This window comes from Lepidochelys olivacea (assembly GCF_965140295.1).
Source record: "Lepidochelys olivacea isolate rLepOli2 genome assembly, chromosome: 15".
Taxonomy (NCBI): Eukaryota; Metazoa; Chordata; order Testudines; family Cheloniidae; genus Lepidochelys; species Lepidochelys olivacea.
In genome coordinates this window covers 19,130,698-19,150,759 of record NC_140425.1, presented here as the reverse complement: position 1 = coordinate 19,150,759, position 20,062 = coordinate 19,130,698, and the positions used below count along the sequence as shown (strand labels likewise).

Here is a 20,062-nt window from a genome sequence, read left to right as displayed (position 1 = left end):
CTTTTAGTGGTACTAAATCGCAGCCACGCCGAGGTGTCCGGCCGGGCAGTTTCTCCAGGCTCCCACTCGAGGTCTCGGAAAGAGCACGAATTCCCCCACGAAACGCGCACAGCATCCCCCACTCGCCGGCTGAGTCTAAAGAAAATTCATCTCCAAAGATCTAGTGTGTGCCCCCAATTAAACCTTTTCACCCCATTCCCGAGCTGTTTCCCATCAGCCTTTGCGACTTGGCGGCGACCATCCCGCGTCTCTCTACTCTCAAGATGGCGCCTGCGTGTGTGGTGGAAGGGGGGAGGATTATTTTAATCTTGTATTTTTAGGCTTGGGGGATTTTATAAGCGCAAGGGGCGGATTCCATGGGAGAATCTGTGGGAAAGGGTGCAAAAAAATTTGCCTTTTTCCCGCGGGCATTTTAGCTTCCCGGTGACGTCACGGAAGACACCCCCCCCACCTTGAAGCCCGCCCCCGTTCGGTGTATGTGTGCCGCGTGAGGTGGGGACGGGTCGCGCGGGGAGATGGGCGGGAGGCGAGTGTAGCGGCGGGAGGGCCTGCGACTGAGGAGAGCGCAGGGCTCCCTCAAGCTCCCGGCGGAGCCTGAGCCGGCGCTCGCCGCAGCGGCGCTTATTGGCCGCAGGAGCCGCGCCGAGATGCGGTGGCATCCTGGTGTGGTCCCGCGGGGCGCGGACGGGATGGCCCAGGCTAGTGTCTTGGTGCGCTGGATGCTGCATGGGTGGGTGAGGGTGCTGCCCTGGGGCCGGGGCGGGGCGGGATAGCGCTGCAGCCTGGTGGCGGCGGCGGCGTTGCACCACGGGGTGAGGTGGCGGGGCGCGGTGATGGGCCCTTGCTGTGGCTCACGGGGGGTGGCGGGGTGGCTGTGCACTGTGGCACCCGGCCTCAAGGGGGGTGGGGCGGGGCGTGGTGATGGCCCTTAGCTGTGGCACGTCGGGGAGTGCGTGGTGATGGTGCAAGGCTAGTGTGGAGCGGAATGCTGCAGTGGCCTCACACCCTGTTGTGCGGGCACGGTGCTGTGCTTTGTGGCATCGTGGTGGTGTGGCAACGGTATGGGGGTGTGGTTGGAGTGGAGGGGCATGGCCATGATTACACTTGTCCAGAGCCCAGGGCTGGGCGCTGTGATGATGGAACCATGTTGTGGCATATTGGTGGCAGGGGCTGGGGGACGGGGGGTGCACTGTGGCTCAAACTCCCAGTATTTTCTAACTTCAGCAAGTCCTCGTTCAAAGAGTATTAAATCTGTAAAACTGAAATCTTTACAGGACTGAAGAAATGATGGAAGGAAAGAGTAGTCTCTGTGTCCCTGAAGAAGAAAATAGAGCCCCTTCGGTAGAAGCAGAAAATATAACTGAGGTGGAAATTAAGCAAGACAAGGGAGATAGTAGCCATGCAGAGAATACAGAAAATTGCCCTGATATGTACAGATATATCAAAGGAGATTTGTTTACATCGGAGATTTATAAAGTAGAAATTCAGAACCTTCCAAAATATATTGGCTTTAATGATGTAAAGAAATTTCTTGCCAAATATGGACTTAACCCTCATAAGATAAAACTTTTTGGGAAACAAACTTTTGCATTTGTGACATTTAAAAGTGAGGAGGAAAGGGACAAAGCTATGAAAGTCCTTCATGGAGTCATGTGGAAGAGCCGATATTTGAGTGTTAGGCTTGCAAAGCCTAAAGCTGATCCCATTGTAAAAAAGAGAAAGAAAGAAGGGGAGGACACTGAACAGAAAGAAGCAAAGCGTCCAGCTTTAGCAAAAGACAGTGAAGAGGAGCCTCTCAGGAAACAGATAGCAGATGTGGTGACCCCTTTGTGGAATATACCATATGAAGAACAGCTGACAAAGAAGAAGCAAGAGTGTGAACAAGTGCTGCAGAAACTGACAAAGTAATTCCTTTTTGTAATGGTACTTTAATAATGTTTATGAGCTTTAATGCAAATTTGTATTACTATAGCTAAAATCCAGTAAACCTTCTCTCTATTCCCTACACAAATATAACAGTATAAGTAAGTCTCTTTTGATATGTAAGAATGCTTTTCCTTAAATTACCACCTCAACCCCAGAGCTTGAAAATTACATTGGACTAATGTATAGGACTTCATATTTTTAGTACTTGATCTGCTTGAAAAGACCCTGCGAAATTAAGGAATGTGGTTTTAAGGAAAATTATTCCATAAGCCACCAAGGTTAAAAATGAAAATTTTATACCACTGAAAAGCTAGAATTAGCAGGTCCTCAGTGATACAAGGAATGAACTCTGATAGGTGTTGAGATGTAACTTTTCAGTCACATCATTCTGATGGTCTTCTATAAACCCCTCTAACTCTAATTCTCACATTATTTAGTCTTTAAAGTATTACTCCTGTCTAAGAAAATAACTTAAATATAAAATTACAGTTTTATCTATGCCTTATTCTGTTACAAAATTATCCATATAAAGAAAACATTTAACCTTGATAGTCATTAGACACTTAAAAAAAATAAAAGCAGACAAGGTTATTTTTTCCCACCTCCATGCTTAAATACCCACCCAGGTCCCATCATTGTAAGATTATACTTTGCAGCAGCCATTATTTCACTTTAGCAGGACTGGATGAGACTCTCTTTACTTGTCAACTTTTATTCCTTAATTAGTCAGGGGGTCATTATAGAAAAATGCAGGGCTCTCCTGTTTCCCTTTTTACAATGATTCCAGCTGAGGGGTGACAGATCAGCCGTTGCTTTATTCTGGAACTCTGTAGCTGTTTTATGTATTTATGTAGATTTTGAAATCTGCATTTAGTAGCAGTATGATGTAAATACTGTTTAGATTTCCCATTGACAAGACTCTTATGGAAGAATATCCTTCAGGTATTTAATAATTGATTTTCAGATAAGAAAAATAAAATTGGATGCCTGTAAATGGTCCTGTATTGTTTTGTATAACAGCCAATTAACCTGATTCAGCTGTTTAAATGCATGTATTTATTGAAAGGCTTGTCTTCCGTAAATCTGTTAAATTTTTGCAGGGAAATAGGAAACAACAACAAAGCCCTGTTACCTTGGTTGTTTGTACAGAAGCAGAAGTATAATAAAATCTGTTGCCCAGTAGAGGGAGTGAAAGCATCACCATTACAGGTACCTCAAAATCTAACTTGTGGGTATGGAGTGATAATGTGTAATACACTCTAAAAGTAAACAAACTCTGTTGGCTTGAGGGATGGGGGACTATCTGATGGGCAATACTGTGGTAGCAAAAATATCTGTAGGTTGGTAAGTAAGTAGAAGCTTGTGTTTTACTACCTTTAACATAAATACTGTAATGGAACTACTAATCTAGCAGTAAAAAAAAAAGCTCTAAACGAATTGAAACCTTACAAAAATTAAAAATATTGGATTGTGCCTTTTCTCCATAGGCTTGCTTACTATTCTGTAATGCAAATTCAGATTTTTTTCAAAGGAGTTTTGCATTTGTTACCCAGATATAGCAAAACCTCCTAACTATAACTCACGTTCTTTCAACAATATCATTACTAGACCCTTCTTCAGAAATTAAAATTTCCATATGGGCTGAATTTGGTATTCTGGGTCTCAGGCCATCAATAAAGAAATAAATTCACTAACTAAACTTTAGTATTACAAAATTAAAATTTAAGACTAGTGCTACAACAGATGTTTCAGGACAGAAGCAGTTGATATGCAAGGTTCTATGTATATATCTTAGGTAGTTTTATTTCTTCTTTTAAAATTTTAGACTGAATACCGCAACAAATGTGAATTTTTGATTGGAATGAGTTTAAATCAAGAAGACAAAACTGTGGGTTGTCGCCTTGGCAAATACAAGGGTGGAAGCTGTGCTGTAGTGGAACCATTTGACACTATTCACATTCCTGCTGTTGCCAAAAAGGTAGTGAAGGCTTTTCAAGACTACATAAGGTGAGAACTAAATTAGGCTGAATGGCTTACCCTGAAAGATTCATAGATACTAAGGTCAGAAGGGACCATTATGATCATCTAGTCCGACCTCCTGCACAACGCAGGCCACAGAATCTCACCCATCAACTCCTGTGAAAAGGTTTTTGCCATCTTAAATATTTTGAAATATATACAAAATGAAAAATTTTGAAGAGCTGGATGGTTATTTTGAGAACTGAAACTTAAGTAAATTGGTTCCATTCTGTAGCAACTCCTTTATACTTCGTTTTTACACATGGCTCATCATGTGTTATTTGTTTTATTTTATTTACTTTTATTGAGCTTTTTAAGTGTGTTCAGCACTACGCAATACATAGAGGAAGACCGTTACTGCCTTAAGGTATTTAGATCTAAGATGGACAGGCAGTTCTAAATCAAAATATTAAATGGCCCAATCTCAAAATAGAGCAAATATTTTGTTTTAAAGTTTTCTTATGTTCTCATTGTAATTGGTCGATTAATGTTAAAAGGATTTACAGAGAAAAGAGTTTTAACGAGGAATTTGAATGACAGAGGGCAATAGTTTGGCATACAAGAAAATGGGGGACTCTTCCACATGTAAGATCAGCCTGAAGGAAGGCACAAAGATGAAAATATGAGACTCCTGAGTAAGGAACAGTTAGGAAAAGGGCAAAAAAAGTTTTTGAAGAAATGAAAATAGAGATGTGGGCAGAACCCTGAAGGTAAAAATGAGACGTTTGAAAGGGCAATGATGTGATCTGAACGTTGAGAAAGGAAGATACTTGTATCTGTATTTTTGATTAAGTAAAGAGTGTTAAGTGAGAATCATGAAAACCAGAGAGGAGGAAGAGGTTGAATTCATTAGGGGAGAGATGATCAAGGCCTGGATCTGAGTTTTAGCCTTAGGGTATTGCGATTGGGTGTATAGATGCTTCAAGGGACCTCCCTTGCAGTCTATGGGCAGGCTAACAACAACAGAGATAAAAGGCTGCAGCCCAGTCAGAACAGACAAAGCCACAGTGAAGGGGCTCCACAGGGTGAGACCTGAAGAAGTCATCCAGAGGAACCCTGTTCGTACAGAAGGGATCAGAGAAGATTACCAAGCAGGAGGTATGTTCAAGGCCTTGAATTAGGAAGCATCAAGAAATTTAAACGAACAAGCCACTGAACCACCCAGAGTCCCTGGGCTATGATACAGAGGAGAGAGCGGGTCTGGGTCCCCTACCACCTTTATACAGGTGGGTGTAGGACTGCTGAGAATCCCGAACTGAGTGGTAACAATAACAGAAATATTGGACTTTGGCTTTGTGTTCCTGTTTTAACTTAGTTTATTTCTGTCCTGTTGAAGAAAGAAGGGAAGAAACCCATAAAGGGGGTAGCACTGGAAAAGGGGTTAGGAGAAGCCCTGAGGCAAAGGGCCAAACTTCTGGGACTATCGAGCAATGGTCTGCTAAAGGGGTTGGAAGAACTTCGGGTAGAGTCAGACTCCTTTCAGTCCCAAAAGCGGAGAGACATAAGCAACCCAGCTAAAGGATTGGAGTTATAGATGAAGATTGATAGATATAGGTTCCGTCCCTGAACGAACTAAGCCAAACTGAGGCAGGGATAACCATAGTTCTGTGGCAGACCACCATAGGGTACTACAGGCCAGAGCTCCCTCAGTTACAGGTATATTTTGCAGATGTCAACAAGGGTCAAAACTAATCTTTTGATTTTAATAACAGCTTATTTTCTTCTACCTTATTGTATGGTGGAGTTTTTTACTTATGTGAATTATTAAATATTATGCAGAATTTGCTCTTCTATTCAGTAACTGAACTTTTGAAAATTGCAGGTCAACCCCTTACTCTGTGTACAGCCTAGAAACCTACGAAGGTCACTGGAAACAACTCACAGTCCGCACCAACAAAAATGGTCATATCATGGCAATTGTTTATTTTAATCCTCAGGTACTGAAGCTTTATATAATATAAGAAAACCCTCTGAATGCAATGGACACTTGTTTAATGAATTAGCTGATTCTCAAGCAAAGTTCTCTGATAACAGTACTATATTACTTGTATTTAATCTGATAATTATTGGTGGGCCATGGTATATATGTTGTTCATAACTATTCTACCTCTTAATTACAAAGCCTATGGATTTTTTTAAAAGAAAGTTCAGTCAGTTTGTCTGAAAATTATAAATTATCTGAAGACTTTCTTCTTCATAGTCATGTCTCTGGGAAATGTTATTTTGTGCATGGAATCCCTGTGTGGGGCAGGGCTCTAAGATCTGACATATAAAAATTAGGTAAAGCATGACCATGTATTATGTATAAGAGTGTTACAGGTAGCAACATCTACAGTTAAGGTTGTGCTGTGCTGCTCATTAAAAGTCCCCCCCCCCCTTTTTTTTTTTTAGTTGCTTATAACTTTACCATGCTTAAATGGTTTGGGCTGAAATTTTCTATGCCATATGTCTGCCTCAGACTGATTTGATTTTAAGTTTTAGCTAAAATGATTCAGCTACTTCCAAGAACTAGTCTAGGGAAAAATGAGTTTTGCCCATGTTTAAAAAAAATAAATCTTAAAACCATTTCATTGAGATGCTCTAGAGTTGACGTGCTTTGGAGCAAAGGTTTGAGATTTGGCAGGAGTTCACCCTGGTATCGGGAATGTGCCTTTTGTCATCTTTGATGATTTGCTCAAATTTGTCCAGTTTGCAAGCTTCTGAAAAATCTCAGTTCACATATGCTCTCACAGCTCCTGCACGTCACCTGGACTTAACATGTGCATCCCCACAGAGCTATTGAGCATTCTCTATCTTGGGGCAAACAGGACTTCTGTAATTGCTCCTCTTGGCCCATGCCACTGGTGCCCTAACGGCAGCGAGGAGCAGCCTGACTCGAATACACAAGGGTGAGGAAAATGTGGACCGAGGAAAGAAGTTAAGAGCAGGAGGCATGAGGGTGGGAGGAATGGTCAAGAGTAGATGGAGGCAGAAGACTGGAGGGGCTGACGGGAAGGCGCTGACAACAGGAGCAGGCATAGGAGGGGTAGCAGATTGGAGCAGAAGGAGATGAGGCGGAAGAGTCTAATAACTAGAGTCCACTCCCCTACAGAATCTGGGAGAATGTACAGAGGAAGGTCTTGGGCCTTTTACATAGGCCAGGCTGGAATAAGGATGTCCCACTAGTTAATGCCATTTGTAGCCACATGACTCTTATAAAACCCAAGCTGTGTCTGTTTAATGTCCCATACAAAATAATACAGTAATTAGAGTCACTGTTTGATATCTTTTCCGTATATAAAATATTTGCTTCTCAATACACAAACAAATGAATAAAACTGAACAGAACAAATACTAAATTAAAGTGTTGGAAAATAACTAAACACACAATAATCTCATCTTCCTTTCAATGGAACTTCTAGAAATTAAGTAAAGAAGAGCTTGTTGACCTAAGAATCTCACTGGCAAAGTACTTTACAGAAGAAACTGGAAAGGACAGTGGGGTAACCTCTCTTTACTTTGTAGAGGAAGGGCAGAGGTAAGTTTTGTACCTGTAAAGGAAAGCTTAAGTGGCATTTCTCCTGTAACTACCACCCTGCATAGTAATTAATATAGAATGAATAGCAGTGTCATTATTATTTTATTGCTAAATTATTTACATTGTCCATGGAAGAGACTCCTAATATTTTATGGTCTTCTGCATTATAGCTTGTTTCTCTACTTGTGGATTAGGTGCCCTTTGTTTATTGGATAAAGGCAGTTAGAGCTTTGTATCTGGATAAACCTGGCCAGTTAGGGGCTGTCACAGGAGGGAGGATACCTTTTTAATTTTGTTGTGGAGAACCCAGGAAGAAATTTTCTGGGACACTTCTCCTGCTCTCCCCACCTCCTTCCTTTCTTGCCAGTTTCTGTTTGGTTTTGCTCTCTTCACCTCTGTCCTTCACAATCTCTCTTCTTTTGCCTGAGGACCCCATTTAATTTTTCCAGAAACACTAAATGCCTCCTCTTCTGCCTCTATACTGTGGCAGATGTACCCTTTGAGAACAGAAATTGGACAGTAAGACACAACTTTTGGTCTTAAGATATTTTACAGCTTTCCTTAAAAACAGCCTGTGAATTGTTTTCATTTACAATATTGCAGTTTAAGGCTAAAAAGTAACTTTCTGAAGACTCTGAATTAAAGAATTTAAATGCAATTATAATTTAATCATTGCATTGATAGGTCTCATCCTGTTACAGTGAAGCACAGTAATTGTACAATATTGTAAAATCAGCTGTGTGTCCAACTAAATTATTCTTTAATAACTTTGCTAGGCTTCCTATGTGTGGTAATAGTGATGCCCAATACTCACTAGTAAAAGTAGAAAATCAACATATGTAAGGTCAGAAACCAACATACTTTTGTTTTTAAAACTGTTGTGTGTGTCTGCGTGGATTAGTTTTTTTTTGTTTTTTTTTTTAAGGTCCCGTTAATGTGGTTGTAGTGTCCTCCTTCCTTCCCCCCCCCCTTGAATGTGTCTGTACTATAAGTGGCCATGGCTAAAACCTGCTGTAATGTGTTTGGTGACTTTTTTCTTTCAGAAAATCACCCAATCGTGAAGACTTGCCCTTACAACATTTGGCTGGTGATAAGTACATATATGAAGAGCTTCTTGGTCTAAAGTTTAGAATTTCCCCCCATGCATTTTTCCAAGTAATGTTGGTATTGAATTTTGCTAAATTAAATTGTATTAGAGCTGAAGTAATAAGATGGATTGCTTAAATTACTGCATTAAGATTTTTAAACATTTTCTAACAGATTTTTTGGCTAAGAACAGTAAGATGGCTAAAACTGCAGAAAAAATGCTGCCTGGACAAAGAGGCTGCAGAAATATACTGAGCGATCTAATCTCCATAATTACATAAATCTGACGTAGCTGAAAATATTTTTTAGTGGATGAATACCGGTTTTTGCTATATTAAATATTTAGTTCCAGCATTTTAGCTGAAGTGAATGTTTAATGGGTGTTTTTTTTTTGTTTTCTGGGTTTTTTTTAACTCCTTTGGTATCTGACACATTCTGTGTTAGCAAGCAGTCTGTGAATAGAACAGAAGAGAAGGTTACTCACCATGTGCAGTAACTGAAGTTCTTCAAGATGGTTGTCCCTGGGGTGCTCCACTTTAGGTGAATCTGTATCCTGCACCTACGATCGGAGAATTTGAGTAGCAGTGCCCGTTTGGGGCACACATGCACTGTCCTTGTCCCACGCCATCTCTGGCGGTTACCTAGTGCTGTGTGACCAAACCCTTCTTGGTTCCTTTTCTGCCGCCCTTGGCTTTAGACTGAGCGATTGGCAGTGCCTCCGAGCTTGCCTTTATCTTAAAAATTAGATTTAGCCTTAGTAGTTTATAGAGCTCAGTTACTCAGTTTAGCTACCATTCTCTTCCCCGTTTATTTTTCTTTTTTTTTTTAAAAAAAAAATTCTTAATAGATTAGCTATTTTCTTTATTATTCCCAGTTACCCCTTAGTATAGTATACATATCCTCCCTCACGGGGGGGAAACGTTATTCTTAGGGGCATGCCCAGATCTCCAGGTTTTAAACGCTGCCTAACTTGCCAGGCGTCAATCCCGCTCTCTAACAGACACTTGTAGTGTGTCCTCTGTTTCAGCGAGACATTCGTTCTGCAAAACTGTTCCATTGCCATACTCTTAAGACTCGTGCACCAGAAAGCGAGGAACCTTAAGCTAAAACTTCTTCTGATGGAGAAGTCTCTGCACCCAGCTTCCGATCTAGGATTATGGACTCCTCCTGGACATCGCTCTCCAGCGACAGCATCTGACAGACATTCCTTATCACCCTCATAGAGGAAAGAACACCATTCTAAAAAGGTGGCAAAAAAACTGGTACTGTGACAGCCAAAGACCCTAAGTGGGCAGTTTCGGAGAGGAGCAGCAGAGGGAAACTTACCCTTCCTTCCAAGGTAGTGCTGGAGCCACTCAAACATGCATCATGAAGCAGCTCAGAAGCACTGCTGTCTATGGCGCTACCTTCTGCCTCTATAACGCATAGCGTGCAATCATCAGTACTGAAAATCTCATTGGTGATGCCAACAACTTCCTCGGTACCACGACAGTTTCTCTAGCACAAAGACCTGCTAGTCTCTTCAGCACTGGAGTCTCCTCAACTCATACTGATGTTACTCCAGCATGATTGGTACCATGTCAAGTTACACCACCATCCAGAACAGCTCCTCCCTTCTCCAGCAATGAGGAGGATGATGCGGAAGGGGAGATCTACTCATCATGCCACTTCTTGCCCATGCAGACAGCCACCAGATTGGGTCCACCAGAACATATTGAATACCACCCCCTGACTGAAACGCATGGGTGGTATAGACATCCAAGGATATCACCACCAATGCCATTCCCGCCACAGTAGTTCAACTGGGATCCATGGGTGGCATACTGACAATGTTTCTCTAAGCCTTCCAGTTCCCACAGGGGGGGTGAGCGAGAGAGACCTTTTCCCATCACCCTCAATACCTGGACCTGCTGATCCTTCGGAAGAGGTGATTGAAGGGCTGGAAGAGACTTCAGATCAGGAGATCACCTCAGCTACTAATTTCTCCTCCTCCTCTCCGGACAAAGCAGTCTTGTCCCCACCATCCACGACGGGTGATGATTTTAAACAATTCCAGGAGGAGTTTAAGGAGATTGTGGACTCATTAGAAATACCATTGGAAGAAGTTGCAGAGTCTCAACACAGGCTGTTGGACATTTTATAAACGTCAACTTCATTCAAGGTTGCTCTCCTTATAAACGAGGCACATAGATCCAGCCAAGACCATCTGGCAGACTCCAGCAACAATTCCACCCACTTGTAAAAGAGCAGACAAAAAAATACTACATTCCCTCCTAGGGAATGGGATTTTATTTTTTTCTTCCAGATCCCACACCAAACTCTGGTGGTAAAGAAAAGGAGTACTTGTGGCACCTTAGAGACTAACCAATTTATCTGAGCATAAGCTTTCGTGAGCTACAGCTCACATCGGATGAAGTGAGCTGTAGCTCACGAAAGCTTATGCTCAGATAAATTGGTTAGTCTCCAAGGTGCCACAAGTACTCCTTTTCTTTTTGTGAATACGGACTAACACGGCTGTTACTCTGAAACCTCTCTGGTGGTAGAGGATGTGAATGAATGGGGCAGACAACATCAATCCAGATGTACCCCATATCATAGGAACTGGAAGTGGTTAGACCTCTTTGGGCCTAAGACCTACTCAGCAGTGACCCTACAATTCAGAATTGCCAATTACGAGGTACTGATAGCCAAATGTGTAACCACTCAAATTATTTAAAAATGTCCAAATTTTATTATCTATCTCCTTTAGGACAAAAAAGAGCAATTTAAAGCAGTCATCTTGGAGGGCCACCTTCTTGCTCAAACAGCCTTACAAGCCTCACTGGACTTGGCAGACACAGCGGCACAATCCATCGCTACATCCATAGTCATGCACCAGGCTTCCTGGCTCCACCTTTCTGGGTTCCCCAAAGAGATACAGTCTACAGTGGAGGATCTCCCATTTGAGGGACTGAAGCTGTTCACAGCTAAGACCAAGTCGCTTCACACCCTAAAAGATTCCAGGGTGACTCTTTGGTTTTTAGGCATCTCTACACCTACACAGAGATAGAAGCAAGGGAAATATTACTCATGGCAACGAACAAGATCTGTGCCATACGTAGAACCACCGAGGTAATATGACCCACAGAAACGTAGACAGAGGGCTACAAGGAGTAGACCACTTCCATCCCAGCAATCCCGCTCGAAGCAGCAATTTTGAGGGTTTGGTTGAGGACCCGAGATGCCTCCCCCGTTTTCAAGTGCTGGAACCATCTACAACCGTCCATCCTTTTGGAGACCGTCTGACCCCATTCCACCCATCGTGGCAGAGCATCATGTCAGACAAATAGGTATTAGAAATCGAGGCTGGCAATTCAGTCCAATTACTCTCCATCTCACTATGCAGGTTTGTCGATCTAGTCAGTCTGATCACTACAGCACAAAGCAGCCCATAGACATTGGCCAGGACCTGCCTCCAACTATTAGGCATCAGCCCACAATTTCACAGAGCACTGTGCAATAGAGCAGAACTCAACATCAGATGCTCTGCTGAGACTTACCGTTTTATCATCCTTCACAAATTCAACTCTGAAGCCCTTTCCTCCCAATGGGGGCACTGCTCTACAATCGCCTAAAGTAGAGCTCCCACAGAGACACTCGAAGAAGAAGGGACTGTTACTCATCCAGTGCAGTAATTGAGGTTTTTTGAGGTGGTTGTCCCTGCGAGTGCTCCACTATCCACCCTTCTCCCATCTACTTCGGAATTTCCTGCAGGGACTCTGCGGTAGAGAAGGAACTGGGGTGTGGGGGGGGGAGGTTGGTCTCAAAGTGCTATGTAAATATCAGAGATGACGTGAGATAGGGACAGCACATGTGCGACCCAAACGGGCACTGCTACTGAAAATTCTCCACTTGCAGGTGCAGGGATACAGATTCACCACAGGGACGCTCCTTGAAGTAGTAGAGTTGCCAGTTGGGAAATACACTACAAATGTTGTATTTCAAATAATTTTCTTCCAGCAAACACTTAAGCCTCAACAAATGCTTGTCTGAAAACACAAAAGAGGTAATGTTCGTTTAACAAAACATTTGGAGGAGAGGGGAAATAAAGTGAGTGCTAGCATTAGGGGAAGGAGAATATTCTTCACCTTAGTTTGCATGTAACTTCCTTGAGAAATTGGAAATGACACATGTGCTTTAAGGAGATCTTATAGTTGTGTTTTTATTCCTCACTTGAGATCTTAAGCTATTAAGTTCTTACCTTCTTCTTAATGTAGACCATTTTTCTAGGTTAGAGGTACTGACATGGACAACTTCTTTCCTGACCCTCCAGTCCTGATTCCATACCTACACTTGGTTACAGGAAAAGTAATATTAAGGCAGGCAGCATTAATGAGACAAGGTGAAAATAAATTCACTTTGTGATGGATGTAGTTGCATGGGTATGTCCTCCTATTTCTGTATGTGGAGTATTTTTTTTGTTTTGTTTGTTTCCTCTCCCTGGGTAGGAATTGCCATTTTAACACAGATTTGTCCCTTCATTGCCTGCAGTTTGGCCCTGTTCTCCTGTCCCCTCTGATTTTGGTGTACAACAAACACGACTTATTTATTTAGTGCCTTAAGCGTATGCTGTATTACATGTTTGAATTTACACCAAAGCAACATCCAAATACGTGAAGGGGTTATATAGGGTTTTTTTTAAACTTTGTCAAAAACACCTCTTGAAGCCTTGAATAAGTCCTGGTCTGTTGGGCCAGTTGTGTATCTTGCTGTTGCTAGAGATAAACTTTGATTTGCTATCTCATGCTGTCAGTACAATTCTGCTTTGAACTTTACATGTAAAGTTGGCTTATTTTAATAAGTGTTAGAGATGAGGAAGGGGAAAGCACGTTTTCATATAAGGGACTTAATATTGTTTAAATACAGTATCGGTTATATTACCTTCGCTGTTGTAACAAAGGGGAACATTTGTGTTGGAATTCCATAGGTAAATACACAGGCTGCAGAGGTTCTATATAAAGCCATTAGAGACTGGGCCCAACTGAACCAAGATAGCACTGTACTTGATATCTGCTGTGGAACAGGAACAATTGGAATTTCACTGGCAAAGGTGAGCCATATGCCTTAAATGTATTATTCAGCAAGTCATAAAATGAACTTGAAAAGTTAAGTTGCAGATCTCTCATATTGCATTTAACTGAGGAAAATGCTTAAATCAAGTTATTGCACTTTGCTATTGCCAGTGCTTTAGGAAGTTGACTTAATTCTGGACATAAATAAATACTTCCCTGCTAGATATTCTGGCTACATTTCCTTTATTAGATTTGAAAAGTCCCACATAACTTAATTTCAATTAACTTCGTAGCAACTGACACAACTTTCATTATGACAGGTTTCAGAGTAACAGCTGTGTTAGTCTGTATTCACAAAAAGATGAATCCGATGAATTTGCATCCGATGAAGTGAGCTGTAGCTCACGAAAGCTCATGCTCAAATAAATTGGTTAGTCTCTAAGGTGCCACAAGTACTCCTTTTCTTTTTACAACTTTCATTGTCAAAAGTACATGAAGGTGTAGTTCATATTTTTGAAAAGTCACTGGGAAAAGGACACTTTATTAATTTTGCCGGTCTCTGCATATATTCAAAGACAGATCTACTTTAGTGACTGTTTATCTCTAGAAACAATACTGCTAAAACTGACTGAGCTGGACTCTCTTCCATTTTGTGCACCAACATAATTATTTACTAAGTCCTAATCAGTTACATCTGTGGAAAAGCATTGACAGCTATAGAGATGTGCACACATAATTGAGAACCTAATTAAGTCGTCATAATTTCTTATTACTGGTAATTATGCATACAGTGGAAAGAATTCAGTTTCACTCTAAGGCAGAATTTACAGGGCTGGCAGTGAGGGAGATATATATTTAAGAATAAATTGAGCACGACTAAAATGTCTGCCTATATGTGGAGGTGGGGAAGTCAAAGGAAGTCTTTCCATCTATCCTGATCTATTGGACAGTCTGAGGGCTTGTGTAGAGGAACAATTGGTGCACAGCAAGTTGATGTAAATCTACACCGCACTAGCATGCTGGGCCCTGTCTGAGTAGACCGGGGTAGCCAACCTGAGCCTGAGAAGGAGCCAGGCTTTACCAATGGACGTTGCCAAAGAGCCACAGTAATACATCAGCAGTCCCCCATCAGTTCCCCCCAGGCTCAGGGGAAGGGGTGGAGTGGGGGCTGGGCCTGTGGCAGGCCAGGGGTTGAGCAGTGAGCACCCCCCCGGCACATGGAAAGTTGGCGCCTGTAGCTCCAGCCCCAGGGTCGATGCCTAGACAAGGAGCCGCATGTTAACTTTTGAAGAGCCGCAGGTTGGCCACCCCAGCGTAGACCCTGCTACTGCGGGTCCCTAGTTTCCTCGTGTGCATTGATCTGTTCTGCTTTGAAATGAGTAGATTACACAATATTGAACTTTTAGAGCACAGGAGCAGTGTCCACAGACAGCGCACTAGCATGCTGTGCGCTGTAGGTTATACCCCAGCTTGCTGTGTACTGTCTGGTCATCAAGACAAGCTCTAAAGATACCCTACTAGTTTACTCACCACTTGCTTTATTTATTTATTAACTGCTGTAAAGGTAGTGCTTTTTTCTTCATCAGGTAAACCGAAGAAATGAAATTCTAAAGCCTGTGCTATGGCAGGAGTCGCTGATGCATGACAATCACCCTCAGTTTTCCTCCAGTCTGGCACTTGTGTCGTCAAGCATGTGTCACACCCTGTTGGACCCATTGATGTTTTTTCTTTGATTTCACAGAAAGTGAAGAAAGTTATTGGTATCGAACTCTGTCAAGAAGCTGTGGAGGATGCCAAAGTGAATGCCCAAATTAATGGTTGGTAAAGTTGTGTGTGTAAATGCTAGGATCTTTGTTTATGTAGGAATATAAGAGTTAAGCACCTGACTTCCATTGAATTTGCCTAACTTCCTTATTTTCATCTGAAAATTCCAGCCTCAATTAATTACTTGAAAGCTGTAATTATTTCTATCAAATATTTCCATTGATAAAAATCCACTGACGTTAATAGTCTTTTGAATACAAATTTAGTATCTCTTTAAATCAAGGAAATTTACTTAGTTTATTTTTAAAAATCCGACCTCAGAGACTCCCAGGAGGTGCCAGGTGTATTGTTATTCTGTATGTGTGTGAGACATGGACCCTTACAGCAGAACTTGAACAGAAAATACAGGTGGTAGAGATGATACTTTTGTAAAATTCTGGGCATCTCCTACTTCAATCATGTCACTAATAAAGAGTTCTGCAACATCATCACCCAACACGCTGGGTCAAATGAAGACCTGACGACCGTGAAGACGCTCAAGCTGAAGTGGTGCGGCTATGTAACAAGATCATCTGGCCTATCCAAGATCATCCTCAAAGGGACAGTAACAGGGGAAGAGAAGAAGAGATGGATTGACCACATAAAAGAGTGGACAGGAATGAACTTCGGAGCCTCAAGCACTGACACAATCGTCAGGGGTGGAGACAATTGGTTGATTGCTTATCAGTGATGGTGCCCCAATGACCAATGAGGTTATAGGAGTGATGATGATGATGAATTTTTAAAATAACAAGCAATATAATCAGCAAATTGCTCATTTAACAACATTGCCTAACACTATGTACCATAACGTTTAATGATGGCATATTAAAGACTGAGAACTTCCTTGACAGAATTTTAATGCAGGATTACAAAAATAATTCATATTTATGTTGATTTTCAAGTTGTATATTAGCTCTCAGGCACAATAATAGATTATTTAAACACAATAGCTTTAGTATGTCTGCTTGAATATTATACCGATGCCAGTTCCTGCAAAAGCTAATCCACAGTTTGTCCCAAGGCATCAAATATTGGCATTTCTATATGCAAAATACTATAAGAACAATTTAGCTAGTAACTCTACCTACTTATGTGTGCACACTAATTAAGATGTTTTGATTATACTGAAATTTCACATCAGTTCTTTATATTTACCTTTCTCAGATTTGAATAACATTGAATTTCACTGTGGAAAGGCTGAAGACGTTGTTCCTTCTTTAATTAACTTATTAGCATCACACAACCTGATTACAATTGTAGATCCACCTCGGGCAGGACTACGTAAGTTTATTTACTTAGGTCTTATTTAACGGATAATTAGTTGAATGGTTTTAACAGAATGAAATCAGTTAGCTGATCGTTGGGAGAAAACTTGAAACAGCCTTGTACTATAACAGGACAATCTTTATGCTCAAGTTGAAAGTTTGTTTTTCTGCAAATATAGTAACATACACTATTGGCAAACAACTTTAATTTGTCGCCTAGATTCTAAAGTCATTCTTGCAATCCGAAGAGCTGAACACTTGAAGAAGCTCATCTATGTATCCTGCAATCCCAGAGCTGCCATGAACAACTTTGTGGAGTAAGTTTTTGAATTGGCCAGGTAAAGCCAGCAGGCAGAATATGCTTCCTGAAAAAAGGGAGGCTGAATTCTTTTTGCAAACAAATAGATTAAGCATATTAGCTGTAGGATTGTATAGCAGTACTTGACCTTGCCTTGGGAGACCCACTTTTGATTGTGTGATGGCAGGCTCTCCCAGCAGGAGGGAGGAAGACTTACCCTCCAGTAGCTTGTTAAGTAGTAGACCTGAAATGTATGATCATCCTATGAGGCAAGGGCTTTTCCTAGAAAATGCAGAGTGGTGTTCATGGTCCAGGAAAATTAATACTATACTTTGTTTTTCTCTTAAGTCTTTGTCGGGCCCCCTCCAATCGTGTCAAAGGAACCCCTTTCCGTCCAGTTAAAGCAATGGCAGTGGATCTTTTCCCTCAGACTATGCACTGTGAGCTGCTGATATTCTTTGAAAGGGTAGAACATTCAAATGGAAACTCTACTGAAGCAAGCCCTGACACAGCTCAGGTCATGAATACAAATACAACAGATTCTACCCAGGATGGCAGTATTGACCCACTTGAAGAGAAAGTAGGAACTCTGTCTTCCACCTAATGTTGTGGTAGGCTGGGCAGTTTGTTTGCGCACGTATGTGCATATATATTATATACACTCAGGCAACCATCTTAACCTATTGATTTCCTTCTAAGAGGCAGAAGTTACTTTTGCTAGTTAAAGAAAGTTGCAGTTTGAGGCATCAGCAGAAACACCATACAAGTTAACCTCTGTACAACATACTAATTACCTGACTTCCAAGTGATGAAGGCTTTCAGTTAAGTATACTGACAGCAGCATTTTTCAACTCCGTGAAGGAAGATTAGTTTAACTTTAAGATGCTTAAAACAATCCAATTCCTACAAGGAAAATAACCTTATTACAGACAACTTGGATCAAAACCTGCTATTTTCACTCATGCACACTTATATTGAGGGTATTGGGACATCTTTCAGGAGTAAGGCCAGCATGACTTGACCTAAATATTCTGCACGTTCTTCATAAAATACTATCCAGGTATGTTACTAGGATTCAGATATGTGGATTCCCTCCAAAAGTTGACTGACTGTAGGATTTTTTTTATGCCCAAGAAATTTCTTTGTTTGAAGATGAGTGATAAATAGCTGAGAGAGAACATCACTTAATGGCCATCTGGCAGATGGGCAATTCTGTTGAACAGGAGACTTTTGCCTTGCAGACCACTTTAAATAAATTTGATTTTTAAAAGCATTGTTGAAATTTTCCTTAGCCGGGATGTTGGTTTGCATTGAAAAGTGGTTTGAGTTGGCAGTTGCAGGTTTATAATAAATTATTTGCATTAAAGCAAGCCTGATTTTTATTTACTATTGTAAAAAGACTTTCCTGCTGCCCTGGTATGTAGACTAATTCTTTACTGTGGGGAGAGAGATTCTAAACTCCCTCTTCAACTTGCTTGTAATCTGAAAAATACATGAAGCTTACATACTCCTGGTAGAAAATGGACCTCTGTTTTGTGGTTCTGGTGGAGACAATGGGTTGCCCCCTTCAGTAGAAGGATCAGTCAGTCACCCTCCTTAAGTGTGACTGTTTTGAGTTAAACTGGAGCTATGGGCCAAACTGATGATCTGATGTTTGAGATCCAATACAACTTCTAAGGGAGAGAGTTTTTCTTGTTCTGTAATAAAGTGAAAAGAGGACTGTATTCAGTGCTACCCCCTCCTATTTCAAAAGAGGAAAGATTCAGAACAAGACAAATGCACACAAAAATACTCTATTCCAGAGATGGAGGAGGAAGCTAACAGAGCAGAGTTAACTTCCACAGCAGATTAATTCATATAGGGGTATAAGGTTAGGTTAGGACTGAAACTATGGACCTTACCATGGTTAACTATTCCTCTAGCACCTTCAGCCCGGAGTGCTGTAATGTGAGCTTTCTTAGGCATATGCAATCTACACAGAAGTTTTATCTGACTCAGAGCATAGCTGACAGCTGAGGAAATTCTGTGCAAGGCAGAATTTGTGCAGAATTCCATTTTTTTCCCCCCTGCAGAATTGGCAGTGCAGGGCTGCTGCTAGGAGCTGTGGAACCCAGCAGAGCCCAGCTTGCAGAGTGGCTGCATGGGAAGACTGGTTCCTGGGTTTGCTGGTCCTGCTCAGTCATGTGATGTGGCTGGGCCCTCTCCTTGCATGGCAGCTGCTGGAGCCAGCAAGCTGCATCCTGCAGGGAGAGGCAGGATGGGATTCCTGCTTTCCAGGAGGGGTAGAAACTTTTAAAATTGTGGGGGCCCTCTCCCCAGCAGCAGGTACAGGTCATCTCTGCTTGGCAGGACAGTAATAGCTATACAGAGCCTGTGGCTGGGCTTGCAGGGGGGAGAAGGGTGCAGGTTGCTGGGTACAGGCCCCTCCAGTAACCCTAAATATCCTCTCCCAGTATACATGCACCCCTCCAGTTCCCCCTCACATTATCTTCTATTTGGGAACTTGAAATATGGTAACTCTAGGGGTTCAAGGTGAAAAAACCTCCCAAGAATTGACTACAAGACTGGAAGGGCAGGCTCCTTCCTCCCCTCCTCCCAATGTGCACAGCAGGGACATGACAAAAGCATAACAGGAAGTGGCTTGTGGTAGGCGTTTCTTTAACTCTCTACTCCCAGGGGAATCATTTTTGTCATCTGTATTGTTAGACGTACTTGGACAAGTATTTTGAAATAAATTACTAAAATAATTGAAACAGGCATGATTTTGTTGTGTTTTGACAAATGTGCAGAATTTTTTAGTGCAGAATTGCTCCAGGAGTAATAGCTGCTTCTCCCAGGTGGAAGAAGTTGACCTGACTGCATTAACACGTGATTCATGCTACTTTTCAAAGTTCATTACAACTGCAACTTGACAGTGTTTTATGTTTATAAAGACATTAGGTAAACTCCCACTCACTAATGGGGCCAGGATTTTACCCCTGCACTGTTGAACACCTCACTGTTGCAGTAGCTGCAGCAGTGAGAATGAATGTGCTGTCTGTCATCTTCCCCCCACACCTCCTTAGAATTAATTCCCTCCAGTGATGCACAAGGG

The 20,062-nt window shown here is 41.8% G+C and overlaps 1 protein-coding gene across 6 annotated transcripts; it reads left to right on the top strand.

The window, feature by feature from the left end:
* The first annotated feature begins 326 nt into the window (after window positions 1-326).
* TRMT2A (tRNA methyltransferase 2 homolog A) lies at window positions 327-19,721 on the top strand. Of its 6 annotated transcripts, none has more exons than XM_084648834.1 (12): window positions 327-474; window positions 1,275-1,904; window positions 3,027-3,135; window positions 3,752-3,933; window positions 5,768-5,882; window positions 7,347-7,462; window positions 8,506-8,626; window positions 13,515-13,637; window positions 15,341-15,416; window positions 16,570-16,686; window positions 16,891-16,987; window positions 17,317-19,721. In XM_084648834.1, exons 2-12 carry the CDS (start codon window positions 1,285-1,287, stop codon window positions 17,570-17,572), a joined length of 1,932 nt encoding a protein of 643 aa, XP_084504960.1. In that variant the 5' UTR covers window positions 327-474; window positions 1,275-1,284; the 3' UTR covers window positions 17,573-19,721. The 6 variants fall into 6 exon arrangements, with proteins under 6 accessions (XP_084504960.1, XP_084504958.1, XP_084504955.1 ...); XM_084648832.1 differs by having other exon boundaries at window positions 330-492; XM_084648829.1 differs by lacking the exon at window positions 327-474 and adding an exon at window positions 509-730.
* Window positions 19,722-20,062: the final 341 nt, after the last annotated feature.